The 22,155-nt window shown below is 52.0% G+C and overlaps 1 gene segment (V, D, J or C); it reads right to left on the bottom strand.

The window, feature by feature from the left end:
- Window positions 1-260: 260 nt before the first annotated feature.
- Window positions 261-22,155, bottom strand: part of LOC120380807 — a 35,724-nt gene continuing 13,829 nt past the window's right edge. The window contains 1 exon segment of the V gene segment in view: window positions 261-640. Coding sequence covers window positions 261-640 — 380 coding nt within the window.

Genomic DNA, 22,155 nt, shown 5'->3' with positions numbered 1-22,155 from the left:
GGAGCTGGGCTTGGATTTCAAATGGATTGGGGCCACCTTAATTCATGGAGCTGATTGGAAAATCCCAGCTCTGCCCCATATCTCCTGCTGTAGCTGATTGTGATTTGCTCAGGAATGGAGCCGTCTCTGTATGGAGCCCATCGTGAAGCAAGCGGTGACATTGGCAGGGAATTATAGGGTTAAAAGCCCATGGCAGATTTTGGATTCACCCTGATGCCTTTTCTCAGCCTGTGCCCAGAACTGCATGGTCACTGCTGCCCTCACGCGGCTCGGGGGAGATGGTGCAGTCTGGGTTTTTGCATCAGCGCTACTAAGCTTTGTGCCACCGTGTCTCTAGCACAGTAATAGCGGCCAGTGTCCTCGGCTTTGAGGCCGGTCATTTGTAGATAAGCCGAGCTGACGGAGTTGTCCCGGGAGATGGTGAATCGGCCTTGAACGGCCGGGGAATACCACTGGCTGGATCCACTTGGCTGACTGACTGTAGCGACCCACTCCAGCCCCTTCCCGGGAGCCTGTCGGACCCAGCTCATCCCGTAGTCGGTGAAGGTGAAGCCAGAGGCTTTGCAGGAGAGGCGGAGAGAGTCTCCGGGCTTTTTCACATCCCCTCCGGACTCCACCAGCTGTACCTGGGACCGGACACCTGGGAATAAAGACAGGCCATTAATATCGGTATAAAAACAGCGGTAACACAATATTCTTCACACTCTGCCCGTTATTCAGAGGAGGAAAATACCTTCCAAAGCTGCTGCAGCGAAAATTACAAGGAGCAAAAATCCCATTGTCCCGGATGCTGGAGGGGAAAGTTCTCAGGGACTGGCTGGTCACTGCACAGACTCAGGGGCTGCGGCTTGTGTCTCCGGGTGCAGGCTGGGCAGAAGGAGGCACAGATTTAAAGAGGAAACTCTCAGTCTCATTTGCATATCCCGCTCCTTATAAGAGACCCAAACTCTGATGTGATTTTTTAGCGTTCAGAGAGAAGGAATCAGATTATCTCAGACTGTGTGTTTGTGCAGCCCCGGCACAGTGCGATGGGGTCCCAAGTACACATTTGATAAGGGAAAAGCAAACAGAGGGATGGTGTAAATCACTCCTAGAGGCGGGGGGAGGAGCAGGTGTGACTGAAGGTTCAGCAGCCACCCCAACCCCCTTCCCGGGTTTCTGTGGGACCCACCATCCCTTGGGATTAAACCCGGTCCCGGTGCATTCCAGCAGGTGGATTCTCCGGGTTGCTTCACTTCAGGACCCATCTGGGTCAGAACAAGCTGCGACTGGGCCCCCGTGGGAGGGGTGAGAAGAGGGAACAGTGAGGGAAGCGGCCACAACAAACACATCCCCCGTCACCTAACGGGAGACCAAACACCCCCGCCCCCCAGGCAGAAGAGAGTCTGCGCTACAGTGACACCCCATAGCAGCGGGGAGCGGGGGAGCCGGGGGACGACACGACTCTGGGAGTTGGGTCCCTGCAGCCCCTTGTTCTAAACGAGGGAACCGCTCGGAAAGTGACCTGACATTCTATGCACCGAGGCTGGGCGGAGATGAATAAAGTTCAGCCTGTGAAGGGTTTCTGACCCATTCCCGTGGAATCTTCACCAGCAGGTTATTTACATTGTGGCTCTGGTCACCTGACAAACTGGGCTTCTGCCCATGTTCTATACATCAGCTGAAGTCAACTCTAGAAATTTGAGCTGAAACTTGCCCCCTGTTCTGAAAGGGCAGGAGGCGCTGGGCATCAGAACAGGCCCACATCCCATCTGCTTGCAGAGGTTAAACATGGACCACGTGTGGCAGAGCAGGGGAGAATCCGGATTGTTCATCTCTGAACATCGGCATGATATTGAGAAACTCCTCTGAGTGAACTATGCCTTGTGCTTGGAGGTGAGATGTACCTGAGGCAGCCGAGTGCACGTGTAAAAGTGGATCTCCCTAAACATTTATTTTTGTTAGGAATTGGTGTCAGGGTTCCCCCTCCCACTACTCCGAACTAGGACCAGCTCTAGGCACCAGCAAAACAAGCACGTGCTTGGGTTGGCACATTTCCAGGGGCAGCATTCTGGCGGATAGCTTCAAGAAGTCCAACATCAAGCCCCAGCTCTCCTTGGGCAACAAAGTGCCACCAACTGCCTGGATGTGGCAGGCGGCAGCCCTCTGGGCTACTGTTACAAAGTCTGCCTGACCCTGGAGTCCACCAAGAGCCACTTCATGTTCCTAAAGCCCTAGAGCAGGGGTCGGCAACCTTTGGCACACAGTTCGCCAGGTAAGCACCGTGGCTGGCCAGGCCAGTTTGTTTACATGCTGGGTCAGCAGATTCCACTGATCGCAGCTCCCACTGGCCCCGCTTCACCGCTCCAGGCCAATGGGGGCTGTGGGAAGCGGCACGGGCCAAGGGATGTGCTTGCCCTGGCTTCTTGCAGCTCCCATTGGCCTGGAGTGGTGAACCATGGCCATTGGGAGCCACAATCGGCCAAACCTGAGGATATGGCAGGTAAACAAACTGGCCTGGCCTGCCAGGGTGCTTACCCTGGCGAGCTGCGTGCCAGAGGTTGCTGATCCCTGCTCTAGTCCGTATTTCACCTCCGCACATATCACAGGCAGCGCGAGTTACTCAGGCCCTCTGGTGGCCCATGGGGTTTTCAGCTCCTCTGTCTCAATAAGAAATACAGACAGATACACCCGGCTCAAGCAGATTCAGATGCAGTCATTGCCGAATGCTGCATCAGTACCACACCCAGTCAAACAAACAAACAAACAAACAAAACCCAACAATATTGCAAAGTGCAAACATGTGTAAAAGCCAAAAAAAAAAAAAAAAAAGGAGGAGAGGCAGCCAAAAAGCACATGTTTGTGCTTTTACCTAAGGGAGAAATAAAATGATCTCAAATCCCAAGACATGCATCCGACGAAGTGGGGATTCACCCACGAAAGCTCATGCTCCAATATGTCTGTTAGTCTATAAGGTGCCACAAGATTCTTTGCTGCTTTTAAGGGGAGGTACTTACAAGCGAGGGGAGTGCACGGAGCCCTCTGCCTCCCCTCCCCCCGCTCAGGGGCCGCAGGGACATGGTGCTCGCTGCTTCCGGCAGTGGCATGGGACCAGGGCAGGCAGGCAGGAAGCCTGCCTTAGCCGCAGTGGGAGCTGCTGCCACCCTGGAGCTGCTCCAGGTAAACAGCGCTGGGCAGGAGCCTGCCCCTCAAAGCTCCCCTGCCCCCAAACCAATGTTCTCTCTAATTTTTGACAGGCTGTGTGCACAAAAAAATTCTTCTGTGCAAATTTTTTTGCATGCAGTGTTTCGCCATGTGCGCAGAGTTTAGGATCTGTGTGCACACACAGGTGCACAGCTTAGAGGGAACTGTGCTCTCAACCCACTGCCCTGAGCCCCCTGATGCACCCCACACCCCTCCTGCCCCCAACCTGCCTTGAGCCCCCCCACTTCCCTCCCCCTGCTCTGAGCCACCTCACTCACTCCGCACCCCCTCCTCCACCCCTGGGTTAGATTGTGGGAGACAAGAATATCTGGCAGCAGGACCAGAATCTGAAACTAGAAACTCTCTGAGTACAAGGGGAAGCAGGTTTAGCTTTTTGTAGCCATGGGAGACCTGGCAGTGACAATTGGCTGGTAGCTAATGCAGGGTGGGAATTTCACACGAGCCTTTGGAATGTTCTAGGCCAAATATCACTCAGTGGGAGCTGCGTTCTGTGACCATAGTGCACCCATGACCAGGGCCGCCCAGAGGATTCTGGGGGCCCGGGGTCTTCGGAGGCAGGGGGCCCTTCCGTTCCGGGACCCGCTGCTGAAGTGCCCCGAAGACCCACGGCGGGAACCCCCCGCCGCCGAATTCCCACCGAAGCGGGACCCACCGCCGAAGTGCAGCCTGGTCTTCGGCGGTAATTCGGCGGCGGGGGGGTCCCCGCCGCGGGTCTTCGGGGCACTTCGGCGGCGGGTCCCGGAATGGAAGGGCCCCCCGCCGCCGAATTACCACCAAAGACCGGGCTGCACGTCGGCGGCGGGTCCCGCTTCGGCGGTAATTCGCCACTGGGGGGTCCTTCCGCTCCGGAGCGGAAGGATCCCCCGCCGGCGAAGACCGGGAATGAAGACGCTCCTGCGCCCTCTTGCCCCACCCCCTCTGGGCGGCCCTGACCCTATCCACCCCCCCAGAACACCCACAATCCAACCCCCCCAGTCCCTGCCCCCTGACCGCTCCCCCAACCTCTGCCCCCTCCCTATGCCCTGACTGTCCCCAGGACTCCCTGCCGCTTAGCCAACGCCCCCGGCCCCAGCCTCTTACCCCGGCTTCCTCCTCACCCGGAGTCTCAGTGTGTCTCCGGCGGGGCCTGAGCCCCGCCCCGCTCAGAGCCGTGTGGGGAGGGGGCGGGGCTGGGAGCTCACGCCGAGCGGAGGGAGCTGAGCTCAGCCCGGTGCTCCCAGCCCCGCCCCCTGTCCACGCGGCTCTGAGGGGGCGGGGCTCAGGGGCCCCGGCGGAGACACGCTGCGGCGCTGTCTGAGGACAGCGCTTGATGCGCTCAGGCTCCAGGAGAGGGGCGGAGGCGGGAGCCTCAGCTGTTCTCTTGGGGGCCCCTGCGGAGCCCGGGGCCCAGGGCAAATTGCCCCCTTTGCCACCCCTCCGCGGCCCTGGATTCTACTCAACCTCTATGTAACTTTTACAGACCCCGTCTTATAAAACACCAACAGTTGAGTGGAGTGAGGCACTACTAGCAATGAGGCTGCCATGTGCTCAGGATAGAATAGAGAATTTGAACACAGAATGGGAATATCATAGGACGAGTGAATGAAGATTTGACTTCAACTTCTTTTTTTATCATCACTAGTGGCTTGAGCTGATCTTTATGCCATATTTCCTGGGATGAAAGAAGTAGGAATTCATCTCTTGCCACTCCCAGTCACAACAGCTACAGGTGAGGGTTCTTTTTCATCACTGAATAGAATTTTGTGTTCGGAAAGAAGTCCCCTTCTGCCTGGTGATGTGAATGAACTAATGAGCATATCAACTGAGGGAATGGAAGTACCAGACACACGCGAAGCCACAATAGATGAATGCATTCCAGTCAAGAAGTTCATTAACAGAGTTGTGCAAAACTATAACAAGAAACCAAGGATGTAGACGTAGGGCTTCATAGAAGGCTTGAGTAGCCAAATTTACTTTGTGTGATGATTTTAAAACATGAGTTAAATCTAATAAAATGGTCATGAAACATTTTCAGTTCTTACTATGGTGTCATTCAGCCCAACTTCATCCTCATGATCTCATCCCCGATTGGCTCTGAAACGCCTGTAAATTCAAACCCTCTCTCCCAAATTTCAATTACTGGAAAAAGACTGATGATGTCATCAAGTGCTGAGGGGCGGGGTCTGTTAGCTCCATGGTGACTCCATGAAATTGTGGAACTTTATTGTGGGCTGGATCCTTAGCTGCACCGTTCACGCTCAGACTGTGATTTCCAAATGTCACATGGATGAAAAAAACAAAACAAAACGCGAGTCTCTTTTGAAAGTCCCAGCAGTGCCCACATTTACCTGCTCGCTAGAGTGGGGCTCATTCAGCTCAGGGGCGGCTCTAGACACCAGCGCGCCAGCGCAGGCGGGGCGGCGCGCGTTCGGGGGGGCATTGCATTTGGGTGGAGCTCCGGCATGCACTGGCAGGTCCACCGACGGAGCCCGAACGAGCATGACTGGAGAGGGGGACAGCGGCGCGGGAAGGGACGCGCCGGACCGGGAAGGGCAGCGCAGCGCGCCGCGCTGCTCGGGGCTGCAGCGGGATTTCTAGAGCAGGGCGGCTCTAGACACCAGCGCGCCGCAGGCGCGCTTGGGGCGCTGCTTCCCGGGCATTTGCTCCTCCCGAGCTCCTGCCGGCATGACTGCGGCAGGTCCGGACGGAGCCCGGAACGAGCATGACTGCGGCGAGCAAGAGCCGGCGGAAGACGGACCCGCCGCAGGGGCGCGAGGCGGCAGCGCGCCCGCCGCTGGGCTTGGGGCAGCCGGGAGCGCCTGATTCAGCTCCACCCACTGACACCCGCGGAGAGTCCGGGCGGTGATTGCCCAGTGTCCGTGGGGTGAAAACAATCCACGAGCCGCTTGGGAAAGTCCCGGCGGTGCCACATCCCCAGGCTCAGCGGAGTGGGGTTTGTTCAGGCGCTGGGTGATCTCTGCCCACAGCCCCGCCCGGACTCTGAAAGGCCCATTTCCATATCCAGCCTCCAGCTCTCCGTGCCTCAGTCTCCCCGCTCTGACCCAGGGGCTGGGATCGTTCCCGGCCTCCCGGCGGCGCTGTGGGGAGAAAGGCGATAACCACTGTGAAGGGCCGAGTCGCCACGGTGAGGGGCCCCCACACGGATTATAATGAACTAATCACCTTCCGCTGCGTTAATCCGCTAAACGTCCCAGTTTGCTGAAAGGGCCAGAGCCTCCCTGGTGTAAATCCGGAGTAACTCGAGTCTAGCGGAAGCAGCTGCGGTGACTTTACACCAGCGGAGGATTTGGCCCCGGGGCAATTCGCTCCATCCGTTGTGTCTGATGCGAACCCCAATGCGCTTGTCCCGTTTACAACTGACAGACGCTGTCCTGTGAGTCTGATACCGAGACGGGCCCCGGGAGAGCCAACGTGCCGGGTCAGCGAGGGGAGAGAGACTCAGAACAGGACTCACTCCGGATTGGGGTTCACAGATGAAGCGGGGGATCTCTGCACCCAGCGGGGCTCTGGGCAGGAAGGGGAGACACATTGCCCGGGAACGGAAGGGTTAAAACTGCCGGGAGGTTTGTGTTACATTCACCCGGGTGCCGGGTCTCCTGTCCCAGCCCGGAGCGGTGTGTGTGTCACTGCTGCCCCCGCGCGGCTGCTGGGAGAAGGGCGATTCCGCCGCCTGGGTTTTTGTATGATCACAAATCGGTTTCGTGTCACTGTGTCTCGCACAGTAATAGCGGGCGGTGTCCTCGGGCTTCAGGCCGGTCATTTGCAGATATTATCCCTGGAGATGGTGAATCGGCCTTTCACTGAGTCTGCGTAAAATTGTTAGCTCCCATCATTGTAAATGTATGAGACCCACTCCAGCCCCTTCCTGGGAGCCTGTCGGACCCAGCTCATGTCGTAGCTGCTGAAGGTGAACCCGGAGGCTTTGCAGGAGAGGCGGAGAGAGTCTCCGGGCTTTTTCACATCCCCTCCGGACTCCATCACTGGACCTGGGACCGGACACCTGGGAATAAAGACAGGCCATTAATATCGGTATAAAAAAAGCGGTAACACAATATTCTTCTCACTCTGCCAGTTATTCAGAGGAGGAAAATACCTTCCAAAGCGGCTACAGCGAAAATTACAAGGAGCAAAAATCCCATTTTCCCTGGTTCTGGAGGGGAAATTTTCTCAGGGACTGGCTGGTCACTGCACAGACCCAGGGGCTGCGGCTTGTGTCTCCGGGTGCAGCGTGGGCAGAGAGAGGCACCGATTTAAACAGGAAACAGGCTCCTCATTTGCATGTCCCCGCTTTATAAGAGACACACACTCCTGCTGCCAGGGATCTGAGTGACTCGCCCCAGGGCTCCGGGTGCAGGGGTCAGACTGTCCCATCCTGTGTGTCTGTGCAGCGCCGGGCACAGGGCGCGGGGGTCCTCCCAACACTTTGGGACCCCTGGGAGGAGTGAAAAGCTACCCGCAGTGACTGTATTTCCTCACCCGGGAACTGAGGGCCTGGCTATTGTGAGGTGATACTGGGGATTGAGGGGACTCAGCTCTGGAGTCCCATTCCAGGGGCACAAGGGCCATGCAACGTCCGGTCGGGTCGTGTCCCAGGGATCCATTGGGCTGGGCCACCCCCTGGAGAGGGAAGATTTCCCATGGCGCAGGGGGGCTTGGGGACGGAAGCCCCTTTCCCTTCCCGGCAGTGACCGGCTCCATTGAAATGATCCGTGACACTAGGAACGTGATCGGAGCAAGCCTGGCTCGTGCTTTGGGCCGGGTCTGGGGCCCGCCTGTGGGTGCAGGTGGGAGAAGATGGGGGGAGGGGGAGTCTGAGGACAGTGTCAAGATTTCGTAGTGGAGCCCCTCTGACATTAGTGGGCCGAGAGCAGCGTGTCTGGGAGTTTTTCTTTAGGGCAGAGTCGAGGGAGGATTCAGGCTACAGAGAAGGAAGATGATTCTGCGCGGCTGATATTTATATTCGTGTTTCTATTCCTGTTCCCAGTCACACGCCACTTCCCATTCACACTCGGGGTGTAAACTCGGTGGGACTGAGAGAGGTTTTATGGTCTGTGTTTGTACCGTGCCGAGGACTACGGGAGCCTAGACTATAAATTAGGAACATAAGAAGGGCCAGACTGGGTCAGACCAAAGGTCCATCGAGCCCAGTGTCCTGTCTCCCAACAATAGCCGGTCCCAGGTTCCCCAGAGGGAATGAACAGAACAGGGAATCACTGAGTGACCCACCCCGTCGCCCATTCCCAGCTTCTGGAGACTCACAACTAGCACCAAATCTATCACCGCTGAGCATCATCACCAAGATCATTTGCTTAGTTAATTATTAATAAGCAATTAAGTGTAGACAGAAGCTTTCTCCTGGTTGTGTTTAAAGAACTTGTGTGATATGAACGCTACGTGTTTCTAAACCATCCCCAGGATGTAATATTGAGGGATAACAACAGAAACACCACCACAAATATTCCCACTGACTTTCAGACAAGTAGCAGCATTTACGCTGACGCACAGATCTCCATTCCCATGACCACTCGTGTTCCCTTTCATATCCCCACACTCATTCACACACACTGGAGGGGGGAATGTTCTCAGGGAATGTTCCATAGACAGTTACACTGAACGATGCTCAGAGGATGAGGGTGGGTGGGTGGCTCCATAATGCGCCATGGTACTAGGCTCTCAGACTGGCTGGAGACCAGTTCACTGATGAGGCTAATCGGAGGGAGACAATGTACAGGGCAGAGAGTGAAATAAATCTATAAACAGACACGACCCAGCTCTCTGGCATTGACCAACAGGGATCTGGGGAACAGCCTTGTTCCCTTTTATAGCTGCCAGGGTTTGGGTTTTCACCTCTCCTGCTTTCTATCCGCACACGGGAACTGAGAGGTGAACATGGGACTATTTTAGGCTTCTGATGCAGCTGCCAGGAAGGTTTTTGTCTGAGCCCAGACTGGCTTCCCCTCACTGTGTGTGTCAGTGTCTCTACACGGCGGTGTCCTTGGCTTTCAGGCAGTCCATGTGCAAGCGGAAAGTGATGCTGTCCTTGGAGGCTGCAGATCTCCCCTGGATGGAGGAGGCGTAACACTGGATGGAGGGATCATAGTACCTGGCCCCCCACCCCAGCCCCTTCCCGGCTCCTGTCTGACCCAGCCCATCCAGGCGCCGCTCAGAGCGAACCCGCTGGTGGCACATTGCAGCGTATGGGACTCTCCGGCCTGCTTCAGCGCTGGCCCCGACTGGCTCAGAACCACCTGGGAGCGGGCCCCTGGGGGAGAAGGGAGAAAACAAGGCAGCGGTACATTGAAGCGGGGAATTTTAATCAAAGGGGGAAAATGAGTTGCATTAACCACTGAATTTGCATCTCCTCCTCTTTATAAGACACATCTTGGACCTCAGCCCTCAGCAAACTCAGCCTCCCGGAGGTGGGTGTAGTGGGAAAGTATTACCTGAGTGAAGGAGAAGAGTAGAACTTCACTCAAAGAATAATTTCTGCAGAGTTGTCTACAATTTTTAGAGACAAAATTCCTTATTGATTGCTCATCTTAAGAACATAAAAACAGCCACACTGGGTCACACCAAAGGTCCATCTAGCCCAGTATCCTGTTTTCTGAGAGTGGCCAATGCCAGGTGCCCCAGAGGGAATGAACACAACAGGGAATCATCCAGTGATCCATCCACTGTCACCCATTCCCATCTTCTAGCAAATAGACTCTTTAAATAATGTCTCTGACATTTCTTCCTCTCCGTTGATGTGCACAAGGCAGGTTGAAGGGCAGAAAGCTAATGATCAATAGCTACTGAGGCGGATTCAATTTCTCCATTGCTACCCACTAAGTAAAGTCCTCGCTATTCTCTCAACATATTCTCTCAACGAGTCTTTAACTGCCAATGTGCATTTTGAGTTGACTGAAGCCCAGATACATTATTGGCGGTTTCTTATTCCATTTCCCGGTGTCTCAGCTGCTCTGCCCTGTCAGTGCCTGCTGCTCTCTGCTGGCCCTGAGAGCTGTTTGCGTCCGAGGAGGAGGTTTTTGTATTCACTGCAGTTCATTTCTGATCGCTGTGTCTCTCGCACAGTAATACCGGGCGGTGTCTTCCGCTTTCAGGCTGGTCATTTGCAGATACACCAGGCTGTTGGAGTCGTCTCTGGAGATGGTGAATCGCCCTTTAACGGCATCACTGTAAAACGTGCTTTGGCTATTAGCAGGGTTGTATATCCGTGAGACCCACTCCAGGTCCTTCCCGGGCGCCTGACGGACCCAGCTCATACGGTAGCTGGTGAAGGTGAACCCGGAGGCTTTGCAGGAGAGGCGGAGAGATCCCCCGGGCTTCTGAATTCCACCTCCGGACTCCACCAGAAGATCCTGGGACCGGACATCTGGCGGGGGGGTGGGGAGGAAAAAAAGCCATTAAGAATCATGTTAACACACGACCTGAGCCGAAGCTCACAGAAGCCGTTGGGAAGCGGCTCGTTCATTTCACTTCGCTTTGGGCTGGGGCAGGAATGTACAAACTGCCCCGGAGTCTCCCACCGATGCTGGGGGCGGGGGAGGGGGGAAGTACCTGGAAGGGCCGCTAGAGCCAAGAGAAGATTCAGCCACTATATCATGCTGCTGACGCTGGAGGGGTTTCCGATGGTAACTGCAAGACCTTGGCCTGCTCCCCGTTCATACTCTGCCCTCCAGGAGAACACTGGATTTATGCAGGGCTCCGAGACACTGAATTTGCATCTCCCCTTTTTAAAAATCACACCCCAGACCGCAGGGGCGGCTCTAGAAATCCGGCTGCCCCAAGCAGCGCGGAGCGCTGCGCTGCCCTTCCCCGGTCCTGCGGCGGGTCCCGTCTTCCCGCGGCTCCGGTTGAGCTCCCGCAGTCATGCCTGCGGGAGCTCAACCGGAGCCGCGGGAAGACGGGACCCGCCGCAGCCATGCCTGCGGCAGGTCCGCTCGTTCCGGGCTCCGGTGGACCTGCCGCAGTCATGCCGGCGGGAGCTCCACCGGAGCCAAATGCCGCCCCCCCGGGAAACGGCCGCCCCAAGCGCCTGCTTGGCGCGCTGGTGTCTAGAGCCACCCCTGCCAGACCGCAGCCCTTGTTAAACTCAGGCCTCCAGGAGACGGGTTCGGCGGAAGAAGATATTCGGCGGGAGAAGGAGGGTTGGAGTCTCTCTGATAGGCTCATTGCTGCAGTGACCTCTAGGGATGCTCGCTGCCTCTGAAGCCTGGTCTACACTAGGCGTTTAAATCGGTTTTAGGAGCATAAAACCGATTTAACGCCACAACCGTCCACACTAGGAGGCACCATATATCGATTTTAATGGCTCTTTAAACCGGTTTCTGTACTCCTCCCTAACGAGAGGAGTAACGCTAGTATCGGTATTAAAATATCGGATTAGGGTTAGTGTGGACGCTGATCGATGGCATTGGCCTCCGGGAGCTATCCCACAGTGCACCAGTGACCGCTCTGGACAGCATTCTGAACTCGGATGCACTGGCCAGGTAGACAGGAAAAGCCCCGCGAACTTTTGAAATTCATTTCCTGCTTCCCCAGCATGTAGATCTCATCAGCACAGGTGACCACGCACAGCTCATCAGCACAGTTAACAATGCAGTCTTCTGAGAATCATAAAAGAGCCCCAGCATGGACTGCACGGGAGGTACTGGATCTGATCGCTATCTGGGGAGAGGATTCAGTGCTAACAGAACTGCATTCCAAAAGACGAAATGAAAAAGTATTTGAAAGAATTTCTAAGGCTATGACGGATAAAGGCCACAGCCGGGACTCAGTGCAGTGCAGAGTGAAAGTTAAGGAGCTCAGACAAGGCTACCAGAAAACCAAAGAAGCAAACGGAAGGTCCGGGGCAGGTTGAAAAACATGCCGCTTCTATGCTGAGCTGCATGCAATTTTAGGGGGCTGAGCTCTGTCTGTTCTTCGTCTGTGAGTCCTTGCCACCGTGTGTCCCAGTGCAGAGAGCGCTAGGCCGGGCCATGGGACACTGGCTGCTTATTCCTTGGTCTGCTGGGTTGCCTTGGATAAGTCACTTCTCTCTGTAAAATGGGGATAGAAACCCAGACCCTCCTTTGTGAAGTGCGCTGAGATCTCTTGCTGGAAATTGCTATATAAATGCTAGGGGTTGGTGCTATTACTAATGTCTGAAAACATATTTTTCTTCTTCTATGAGAAGGAGGCAGGCATTGGAAAGCAGGGGTGCTGGAACAATGTATATAGTGCGGATGCTGAGAGACACTGAACAAAACTGGAAACCCTGTATATGATGGAAACCACTTCAAGCCAGGGTTGGAGCAGCACCCCTAGTTCCACCACCTATGTTTGAAACTCTTCCTTGCAATGCTGGATGACCAGACAGAATTATTATTAGATTAGCACCTTAAAATGAATGGGAGTTGGGTGTGGGTACCCCCTAGCCTGCTTTGAATGTTGTAGCCCAGAAGTCCTAAAGAGCTAAACTCTGCTCTTATATATATATATATATATATATATATATATATATATATATATATATATATATATATATATATATAGTGAAAATGGACAGTCGGTACCTGAAAAAATCTCCAGCCTAGGATTATAACCCAGCAGGTATTTGTATAACTCCACCAGAGAGGTCCTTTGGGGCCATCTGCCTGTCCCAAGTCAGGGTAAAGGAGGAGGGTTGGGCGTGGGGCTAGCAACTCCACCCTGTAAAAATCAGCTTGCTACAGAAACGCCAACAATAGAGTTAACAGAGACTTTTAGCCTGGAAAAAGAAGGGTCTTCAACTCGAAGATGCATGATGCTGGGTGGTGAAAGCCGCGAGGAAGCCACTAAGCCGATCACCCTTCTTGCAGCCAGGAGGATTACCATCAGCACATGGAACGTGAGGACCATGTACGAGTCAGGAAAGACGGCGCAGGTTGCAGCAGAGATGAGGAGCAACAACCTGACCCTACTAGGCATTAGCGAGACAAGATGGATGCAAGCTGGACAGAGACGACTGTTGACAGGAGAGCTGTTGCTGTATTCAGGACATGAAGAGAGTGACGCACACCACACACAGGGAGTAGGCTTCATGTTGTCCAAGCAGGCACAGAGAGCACTGATTGGTTGGGAGGCACATGGTCCCAGGATCATCACAGCATCCTTCAGAACTAAAATGAAGAGGATTAAGATGAATGTTGTTCAGTGCTACGCTCCAACCAATGACAGTGAAGAGGAGGACAAAGACTACTTTTACAACAGACTCCAGAAAATATTAGAGACTCTCCCAGACAAAGACATTACCATCCTTATGGGAGACTTTAATGCCAAAATTGGACCTGATAACACAGGATACGAACAAGTCATGGGGACCCATGCTCTGGGAGAGATGAGTGAGAATGGAGAGAGATTTGTGGATCTGTGTGCACTTAACAATCTGGTCATAGGAGGCAGCATCTTTCCTCACAAGCGGATCCACAAGAGTACCTGGGTATCGCCAGCAGGCATGACAGAAAACCAGATCGACCATGTCTGCATTAGCAAGAAGTTCAGAAGATCCTTGCAGGACGTTAGAGTTAGAAGAGGAGCAGACGTGGCGTCCGACCATCACTTAGTGGTGGCCAGATTGAAGCTGAAGCTGAAGAAAAACTGGATAGACGCGTCAGACAGAAGAGCGAAGTACAACGTCAACCTTCTGAAGGACCATAAGACCAAGGAAGATTTTGGATTGATGCTGAAGAATAAGTTTTCAGTACTACAGGATCGGTCTGAGGACGAGGAAGACAGTGTACTCAACAGATGGCAGAAAGTGAGAGACACACTTAGGTCAGCATGCCAGGAAGTGCTTGGAATTAAGAAACACCAGCAGAAAGAGTGGATCACAGCAGAGTCCTTGACAAAGATAGAAGACAGTAAGAAGAAGAAGGCAGCAGTCAACAACAGCAGGACTAGAGCAGCAAAGGCCAAAGCTCAAAAAGAGTATGCTGAAGCCCACAGAGCAGTGAAGAGGAATATTAGGAAGGACAAGAGAGATTATGTGGATGGACTGGCAGCAGAAGCAGAGCAGGCAGCATACAGCGGTAACATGAAACAGCTGTACGATACTACCAAGCGACTGTCTGGAAAGTTCAGCAAGCCAGAACGTCCCGTTAAAGACAAGCAGGGAAAGTCTATAACAGGAATAGAACTACAGATGAACAGATGGGCGGAGCACTTTGAGGAACTCCTGAACAGACCAGCACCACCAAATCCACCAGACATTGACCCAGTCAATGAGGACCTCCCAATCAATTGCGATAAACCAACCAGAGATGAGATCAGAAAAGCCATCACCATGATGAAGAACAGGAAGGCGGCTGGACCTGACAATATCCCAGCAGAGGCCCTGAAAGCAGACCTGGATGCCTCAGTGGAAATGCTGTACCCCCTCTTTGAGAAAATATGGGAAGAAGAAGTGATTCCGGCTGACTGGAAAGAGGGATATCTCATCAAAATCCCCAAGAAAGGAGACCTCAGCAACTGTGCCTACTATAGAGGAATCACACTCCTGTCGGTGCCAGGGAAGGTCTTCAACCGAGTCCTCTTAGAGAGAATGAAGGATGCCATCGATCCACAGTTACGAGATGAACAGGCAGGTTTCCGGCAGAACAGATCATGCACGGACCAGATAGCAACGCTCCGCATCATAGTCGAGCAGTCTATGGAGTGGAACTCCTCGTTGTACATCAACTTTGTTGGATATGAGAAAGCATTCGATAGCGTGGATCGAGAGACCCTCTGGAAGCTCCTTCGGCACTATGGCATCCCAGCAAAGGTGGTCAACCTGATCAAGAATTCATACGACGGCATACACTGTAGAGTGATCCATGGAGGGCAGCTCACAAACAGCTTCCAGGTGCGAACCGGAGTCAGACAAGGATGCTTGTTGTCACCACTTCTCTTTCTTCTCGTCATCGATTGGATTATGAAGACATCCACTTACAAGCGTAGGAATGGAATCCAATGGTCATTGTGGACCCAGCTTGATGACCTGGACTTTGCCGACGACCTTGCACTCCTTTCGCACAGTAAACAGCAGATGCAAGAGAAGACCAACGTAGTGGCAGCCACGTCATCACAGGTTGGCCTCAACATCCACAAGGACAAGACCAAGATCCTTAGGATCAATTCCATCAGCAACGACCCAGTCACACTGAATGGAAGCCCCCTGGAAGAAGTGCAGTCCTTCACCTACCTAGGTAGCATCATTGACCAGCAGGGTGGCACAGACACAGACATCAAAGTAAGGATTGGTAAGGCAAGAGCAGCCTTCTTACAGCTCAAGAACATCTGGAGCTCCAGAGAGCTGTCTTTGGCAATAAAGATTCGACTGTTCAACTCCAACGTGAAATCAGTCTTACTGTATGGAGCTGAAACCTGGAGGACAACCAAAACAACCACCAGGAAGATCCAGACCTTCATTAATAGCTGCCTCAGAAGGATTCTCCAGATCCGCTGGCCAGACACCATCAGTAACATCCACCTCTTGGAGAGGACCCATCAACTCCCAGCAGAGGAAGAAATTAGAAGGAGAAGGTGGGGCTGGATAGGACATACACTACGCAAGCAGCCAACCAACATCACCAGACAGGCACTGCAGTGGAACCCCCAAGGCAAGCGGAAAAGAGGCCGCCCAAGAAATACCTGGCGACGCGACCTTCAGGTTGATAGCAAAAAAATGGGCTATACCTGGAACCAGCTAGAGCGAATGGCCCAGGATAGAAGACTATGGAGATCTGTTGTTGGCAGCCCATACCCCGGTTGGGGTGACGGGCATGAATGAATGAATGAATGAGGTATTTGTATGTGTGTGTAACTGTAAGTGACAGAGAACTCCCGTTGCTTTGAGTGGGGTTAATTGTAAAAAAATCTGTTGCACAGAAGTTATTTCACTCTTCTCCTTCTTAGTATCAGTGTCAATATTATTTTCAACACCCACTGTATATAGGCAATAATACAGATAAAAATGTCAATAAGGTAAATGAAAGTCTCAATGGGAACACTGGATAAAATAATAAAAATTAACAGTAATACATAGACCTTAGATTAGAAGCTGAGCCCTGCCCCTGTGTTGATGCATTCTGATACAGGGGGGGAGTTTTTAGAGGATTTTAGCTTAAACAATGTAACTTCTCAAATCCCATGGGAGTTTGAAACCTCACAACGTTGGGTTCCTTTGAAAATCGGGAGCAAACTCTCTAATGGGTGGAGGACCTGTTGTTTCTCAGGAGAGATCCAGTGTGCTCAGAGGCACAGCTCAGCAACATTTCAGAGTGAGCAATCTCTTACAAAGATTGCTGTGTAAAATCCCACAGCAGTCTGGGGCTGGGATATTCCAAACAGTTTAAGGAGATAGAAGGTCGGGGAATGATTTTCAAGGATGCAAGTTAATTCGTGATTTCGTCTAGACCCTAGAATAATTTCTTAAGCCTTGATTCAGGATAGCACTTGGCATTTGCGTAACTCCATCTCTGTGCAGGACACCACTTCCAGTTGTAGTGGTACCATGGTACAATTCGTAGTACCATGGATTTAACTTCACACTTAATTCTCGGTAATGCCAGTGGCTATTCAAGATCTGAAAGAATGTTTGTCTCATATCACTAAAACACATAGAAATCCCTAAATATTTACCTGCTGATATGAACACAAACACGCTCTTTAATACTAATGCCTTAAACGATTTAATAAATCGGCATTTAATTGTAGTTCACTGCTGCCCTCTGCAGCATGTTGGTAAAGTTGTACTATTTCAGCTCGGTTTTTGTTCCGTGTTTAATAGCTTTAATCTGCTCACTGTGTGCCTAGCCCAGTGATACCGGGCGGTGCCCTCGGGCTTCAGGCCAGTCATTTGCAGATACAGCAGGTTGTTGGGGTTGTCCCTGGAGATGCTGAAGCGTCCCTTGAAGGGCTGGGCGTAGTTGATGGTAGTTGAAGTTGGGTGTATTTCCCCCGATCCACTCCAGTCCCGTCCCAGGGGCCTGGAGAACCCAGCTCATCCAGTAGCTGCTGAGGGTGAACCCGGTGGGTTTTCAGGAAAGGCGGAGGGAGTCTCTGGGCTTTTTCACATAAACTTGGGGGTCCAGGGGCTGGATCTGCGACCGGGCACCTGGGAATAGAAAGATATTATAAATCATATCAATAGTAATAACGATAATAGACTGCTCCCTTGCCCCGCCAATGCTTTCCAGGGGAGAAGATACCTTCCAGAGCTGCTACAATGAACAGTAAATGGTGCTGAAGTCTCATTTTCCCTGGAGTTGGAGGGAAAGGCTCTGAGGGGATTAGCTGATAACTGCACAGACCCAGGGGCTGCGGATTGTCTCTCTGGGTGCAGCCTGGGCAGAGAGAGAGAGATTTAAACAGGAAGTGTCACCCCTATTTGCATATCCCGCTCCTTATAAGACACACAAACTCCTTCCCTGAATGATCAAATTTCTTATCCTCCGATTCCGAGGGGTGGGCGAAGAATTTGTGTAACTTTCGGACGCAAACCTTCCTGAACTGAGGAGGAGCATGGCTTTGACTACCATTGACATCGGATCAGCTCCTACATGGAGAGCAAATATTGAATCCGGGGCTCTTTAATCTGACAGACAAAAGATATAGCAGGAATCAAAGGCTGGAGGTTGAAGCTTGACACATTCAGATTGGAAATAGGGTGCAAATATCTAAATGAGAATAATTGGCCATTGCACCGACTTACCAATGATCCTGGTGTGTTCACCATCGCTGACCATTTTTTAACCAAGACTACACGTTTTTTCCCTGGGAGATCTGCCTGAGAGATTATTTTCGGGGAAGTTCTCTGGCCTGTGGAGGTTCGATTAGATGTTCAAATGGTCCATTCTGGCCTTGGAATCCATGAATCAATGAGCAACCAGTCGCCTGGATAATGGTGCTGACCTCCCTGCAAAGCGCTTTGAGATCTGAGAGGAAGTGGTGACGGTGACAGGGCCACGGGGGGGGGGGGGGGAATTTTCCGCAGGCCCCGCAGCAGCCCCCAGGAGAATGTCGGAGGATCCTCCCCCCCCGCCACCCATTCCCCGGCGCCTCAGCGCACCAGGAGCGGCCCTGGACAGAGCTAAAGCAGCGAGGCTTGGGTGGGGCCTGAGCTCCTCCGGCTCAGAGCCACGTGGTAAGGGGCTGGGCCTGTGAGCTGCTGCCGAAGCTCAGGTCCCGCTGGAGCCACACCGCTGCAGCGCTGTCCAGGGTCGCTCCTGGACGCCGCACGCTGAGGTTCCAGAAGAGAGGGGAGGTGGGGGTAAATGGCATGATAAGGGGGCCGGAGCTGGGGGGGTTGGATAAGGGGTAGGGGACAGTCAAGGGACAGGGAATGGGCATAGGTTCAGGGGCGATCAGGGGATGGGGAATGGGGTGGGATTGTGGGCATTTAGATGGTCTGTCAGGACTCAGCAGGAGCGGGGGGGTGGATGGGGTTGGGGCAGTCAGGGGACAGGGAGCAGGGGGTACATGAGGGTGGGGTCCTGGGGGTGTTTGGGGAGGGTCTTGGGTGGGCGGTCAGGGGACAAGGAGCAGGATGGGTCAGAGATTCTGAGGGGGGCAGTCGGGGGGCAGGAAGTGGGTGGGGGGCAGATAGGGGGCAGGGCCAGGCTGTTTGGGAGGCACAGCCTTCCCTACCCTAAGACTCATTGAGCAGTTTGAGGCTTTCAGACAGCTATTTAACACAAAGCACCAAGCTGTTAGCTTTTCCCTTAGGGCTACCATCCCTTTCACTTCTCAAATGCCAAATTATAGTCTACATTTAATTTCAGTGCCATAGAGAGATTCATGTCAGGGGAGGGTAGCTCCTTGAAAATTAGCCACTTTAGATTAACAGTGATAGAGCCAAGAGAGCCATGGAGGAGGGATCACACAAGAAGAGCAATATCCTACACCACCTACCTCCTTCCCAACCCTACCAAGGGAGACCCCCCTCCCCTGCTTTCCCCGAGGCTCCAGGAGGTTAATTCCGTGGTTCTCAAACTTTTGTACTGGTGACCCCTTTCACATAGTAAACCTCTGAGTGTGACTCTCCCCCCTTTATAAATTAAAATACTTTTTAATATATTTAACATTATTATAAATGCTGGAGACAAAACGGGGTTTGAGGTGGAGGCTGACAGCTCGCGACCCCCAGTAATAACCTCGTGACCCCTTGAGGGATCCCAACTGCCAGTTTGAGAACCCCTGGGTTAATTTAATTTTAGCACCCTGTGTCCATTCACATACTTGTGCTATTTTGAGCATTTCAGTTTCACAACATAGGCTCATCCCAGATTGTGGAACAAGCTCAAATGCTCAGTTTGTGGAGTATGTACATAAGTTATATGAAAGACAAACACACAGTAACCGTCTCCAGTTTGTGAGGGACCACATGGAGCCAGTCTCTAGGAAACAGGTAAATGCATGGAGATTAAGTCTATTAATGGCTATTAGCCAGGATGGGTAAGGAATGGTGTCCCTAGGCTCTGTTTCTCAGAGAGTGGAGATGGATGGCAGGAGAGAGATCACTTGATCATTACCTGTTAGGTTCACTCCCTCTGGGGCACTTGGCATTGGCCACTGTTGGTAGACAGGATACTGAGCTGGATGGACCTTTGGTCTGACCCAGTATGGCCATTCTTATGTTCTTATGTTCTAAGCTAAATGAACCCAAAGTTATGGAGACAGGTATGAATCAAGGAAGCCAGCAGAGTTTCAGAAACCTGGGAAAATCTCTGACTGGATGGGCTTAGGCGTTTGGTCACAAGCTGAGGTGGTTCAAAAGTTTTGGATTTTTTTTAAGCAGAATTTTTTTATTGTTTCTTTAAACAAACAAACACAGCAAGTAGCAAATATTGGGCCACACACTTCTGAAACCCCAAACCATGTCCAGACTAATTTCACAACACATTTTGAAGGAAAGCAGACATTGTCCATGATTTTTTTCTGCTTTTTAAAAACCTCGAGTTTTCAATCCAAAAAAAGTTTTGACGGAAAATATTTGTCCAACCCTTTTAATGAGCTTTGGTGCCTTTCAGCACTAGCTGATGCTGAGAACCAGTGATACCTTTTTAAATGTTTATTTTTCCCGGGGGGGGGGCAAGTGGGGCTATTTGCCCGAGACCCCACAGGGGCTCCCATGAGTATATACTAGTCTATATTATTGCAACTTTTTTTTATGGAAGGGGCCCATGAAATTGATTTTCCCCAGGCCCCCGGAATCCTCTAGGCAGCCCTGGCATCAATTACTGGATCCCTTTATCGCATGTAGATGAGATGCAATAAATTGATCCCTGATATATCTAACACTACCCGCCGATCTGGCGAGTTGTATAGACATACACTTAGTCTCTTTGACTGTGTGAAGCCACTTTAGCTCAGCATGGTCAGTCTGCAGGTGGAATCTGTGTCCCCAGATGTATGGGCATAACTTCTCCAGAGCGTACACAATGGCATAACATTCCTGAGACAGACCAGTGGCTTTCCCTCTCAGGGCAGGTCTTCACTACCTGCTGGATTAGCAGGTCGGGATTGATCTATCAGGGATTGATTTATTACAGGGGTCCCCAACGCGTTGCCCGCATGCACCATGGTGCCCACAGGGGCATCTAAATGTGCCTGCATCCTAGACGGTGGTTGAGCACCCGCCGAAATACCGCTGAAATTCGGCGGCATTTTGGTGGTGACACCTCTGGATGACAGCACTTGATCTAGATCAGTGGTCCCCAACCTTTTTGTCTGTCACACACCAGATGAAGGACCATGGTGGCGGTTGAGCATCTTGAAAAATGCCGCCGAATTTCTGCGGCATTTCGGTGGTGACGCCTCTCAATGATGTTGCTTGTTGGCGGCAAGCAGCATCATCGAGAGGCATCACTGCTGAAATGCTGGAGAAATTCAGCAGCATTTAGTCGGATGCTTGACCGCCAGCCAGGACGCTGGCACATTTAGATGCCGCCATGGGCACTGCGTTGGGGACCCCCTGGTCTAGATGGTGCTGGTCCTGCCATGAGTGCAGGTGACTGGACTTGATGGCCTCTTGAGGTCCCTTCCAGTTCTTTGATTCTAAGTCTTCATGTACATTTTTAGATGTTCCTCTGTGTTTGTGGGTCTTTTTGTTTGTTTCTGTGTTTGGAGTAGAAAAAGGGGTGAGAATAGCTCTTACCATGGCAGTGCGTGAAGTGGAGCAATTACACTGCTCTACAGCCAAAATGCTTCTGAAATAAATGTAGTCCAACTTTACTAATTCTGGGTCACTGAGAACAAAAATGATGCTTAAAATTGTTGATTGGCTCTAGTTTTCAAGATATGCTATTGGGTCAATATATACGACCCTTGACTTGGGAATGGCGGAGGATAAGTGAGATATAAAGGGAAAGGATCTCAATTTAAACCAGAAATGACTAAAATACATCTTTGACTGGATCTATGAATAAATCTATGAATGGCTCTGGACAGTACTTGCTTTTTAGGCAAAACAATGAAGGATGCAATCTGAAGCTGGTATTGCCTCATACATGATATGAATTGCATCATGTTATTCCTAGAAGTCATGGATGATGCAATCATAACGAAGCTTACATCACTCTGCTGAACAAATTGCCCTGTATCAGCTCTAGAAATCATACAGTGTCGTGCTCTCGTATTTGTCAGTGTTTGATTTTGCAAAGGGACACATTTCTGTTTAGCCAAAGTGAGCAGAGATGCCTCGTACTTGTGTGAACAGTGCAGATAACTTCTGCTATGTTTGTGGTGAAGTGACTTTTGCATCACAAAAGCGCAGTCTAACCACTATGGTTAAGAAAGCCTATCACCTTTATTTTGGCTGCAAAATTGGAGATCAGGACAAGAGGTGGGCCCCACACATATGCTGCAACACTTGTGCAACAAATCTTTGCCAGTGGTTGAACAGGAAAAGGAAATCTATGCCTTTTGCAGTGCCAATGATGTGGAGAG

This window comes from Mauremys reevesii, linkage group 13 (genome assembly GCF_016161935.1).
Source record: "Mauremys reevesii isolate NIE-2019 linkage group 13, ASM1616193v1, whole genome shotgun sequence".
NCBI classification, from domain to species: Eukaryota; Metazoa; Chordata; order Testudines; family Geoemydidae; genus Mauremys; species Mauremys reevesii.
The sequence above is the reverse complement of the archived record's forward strand: the minus strand, read 5'-3'. Positions and strand labels throughout refer to the sequence as shown.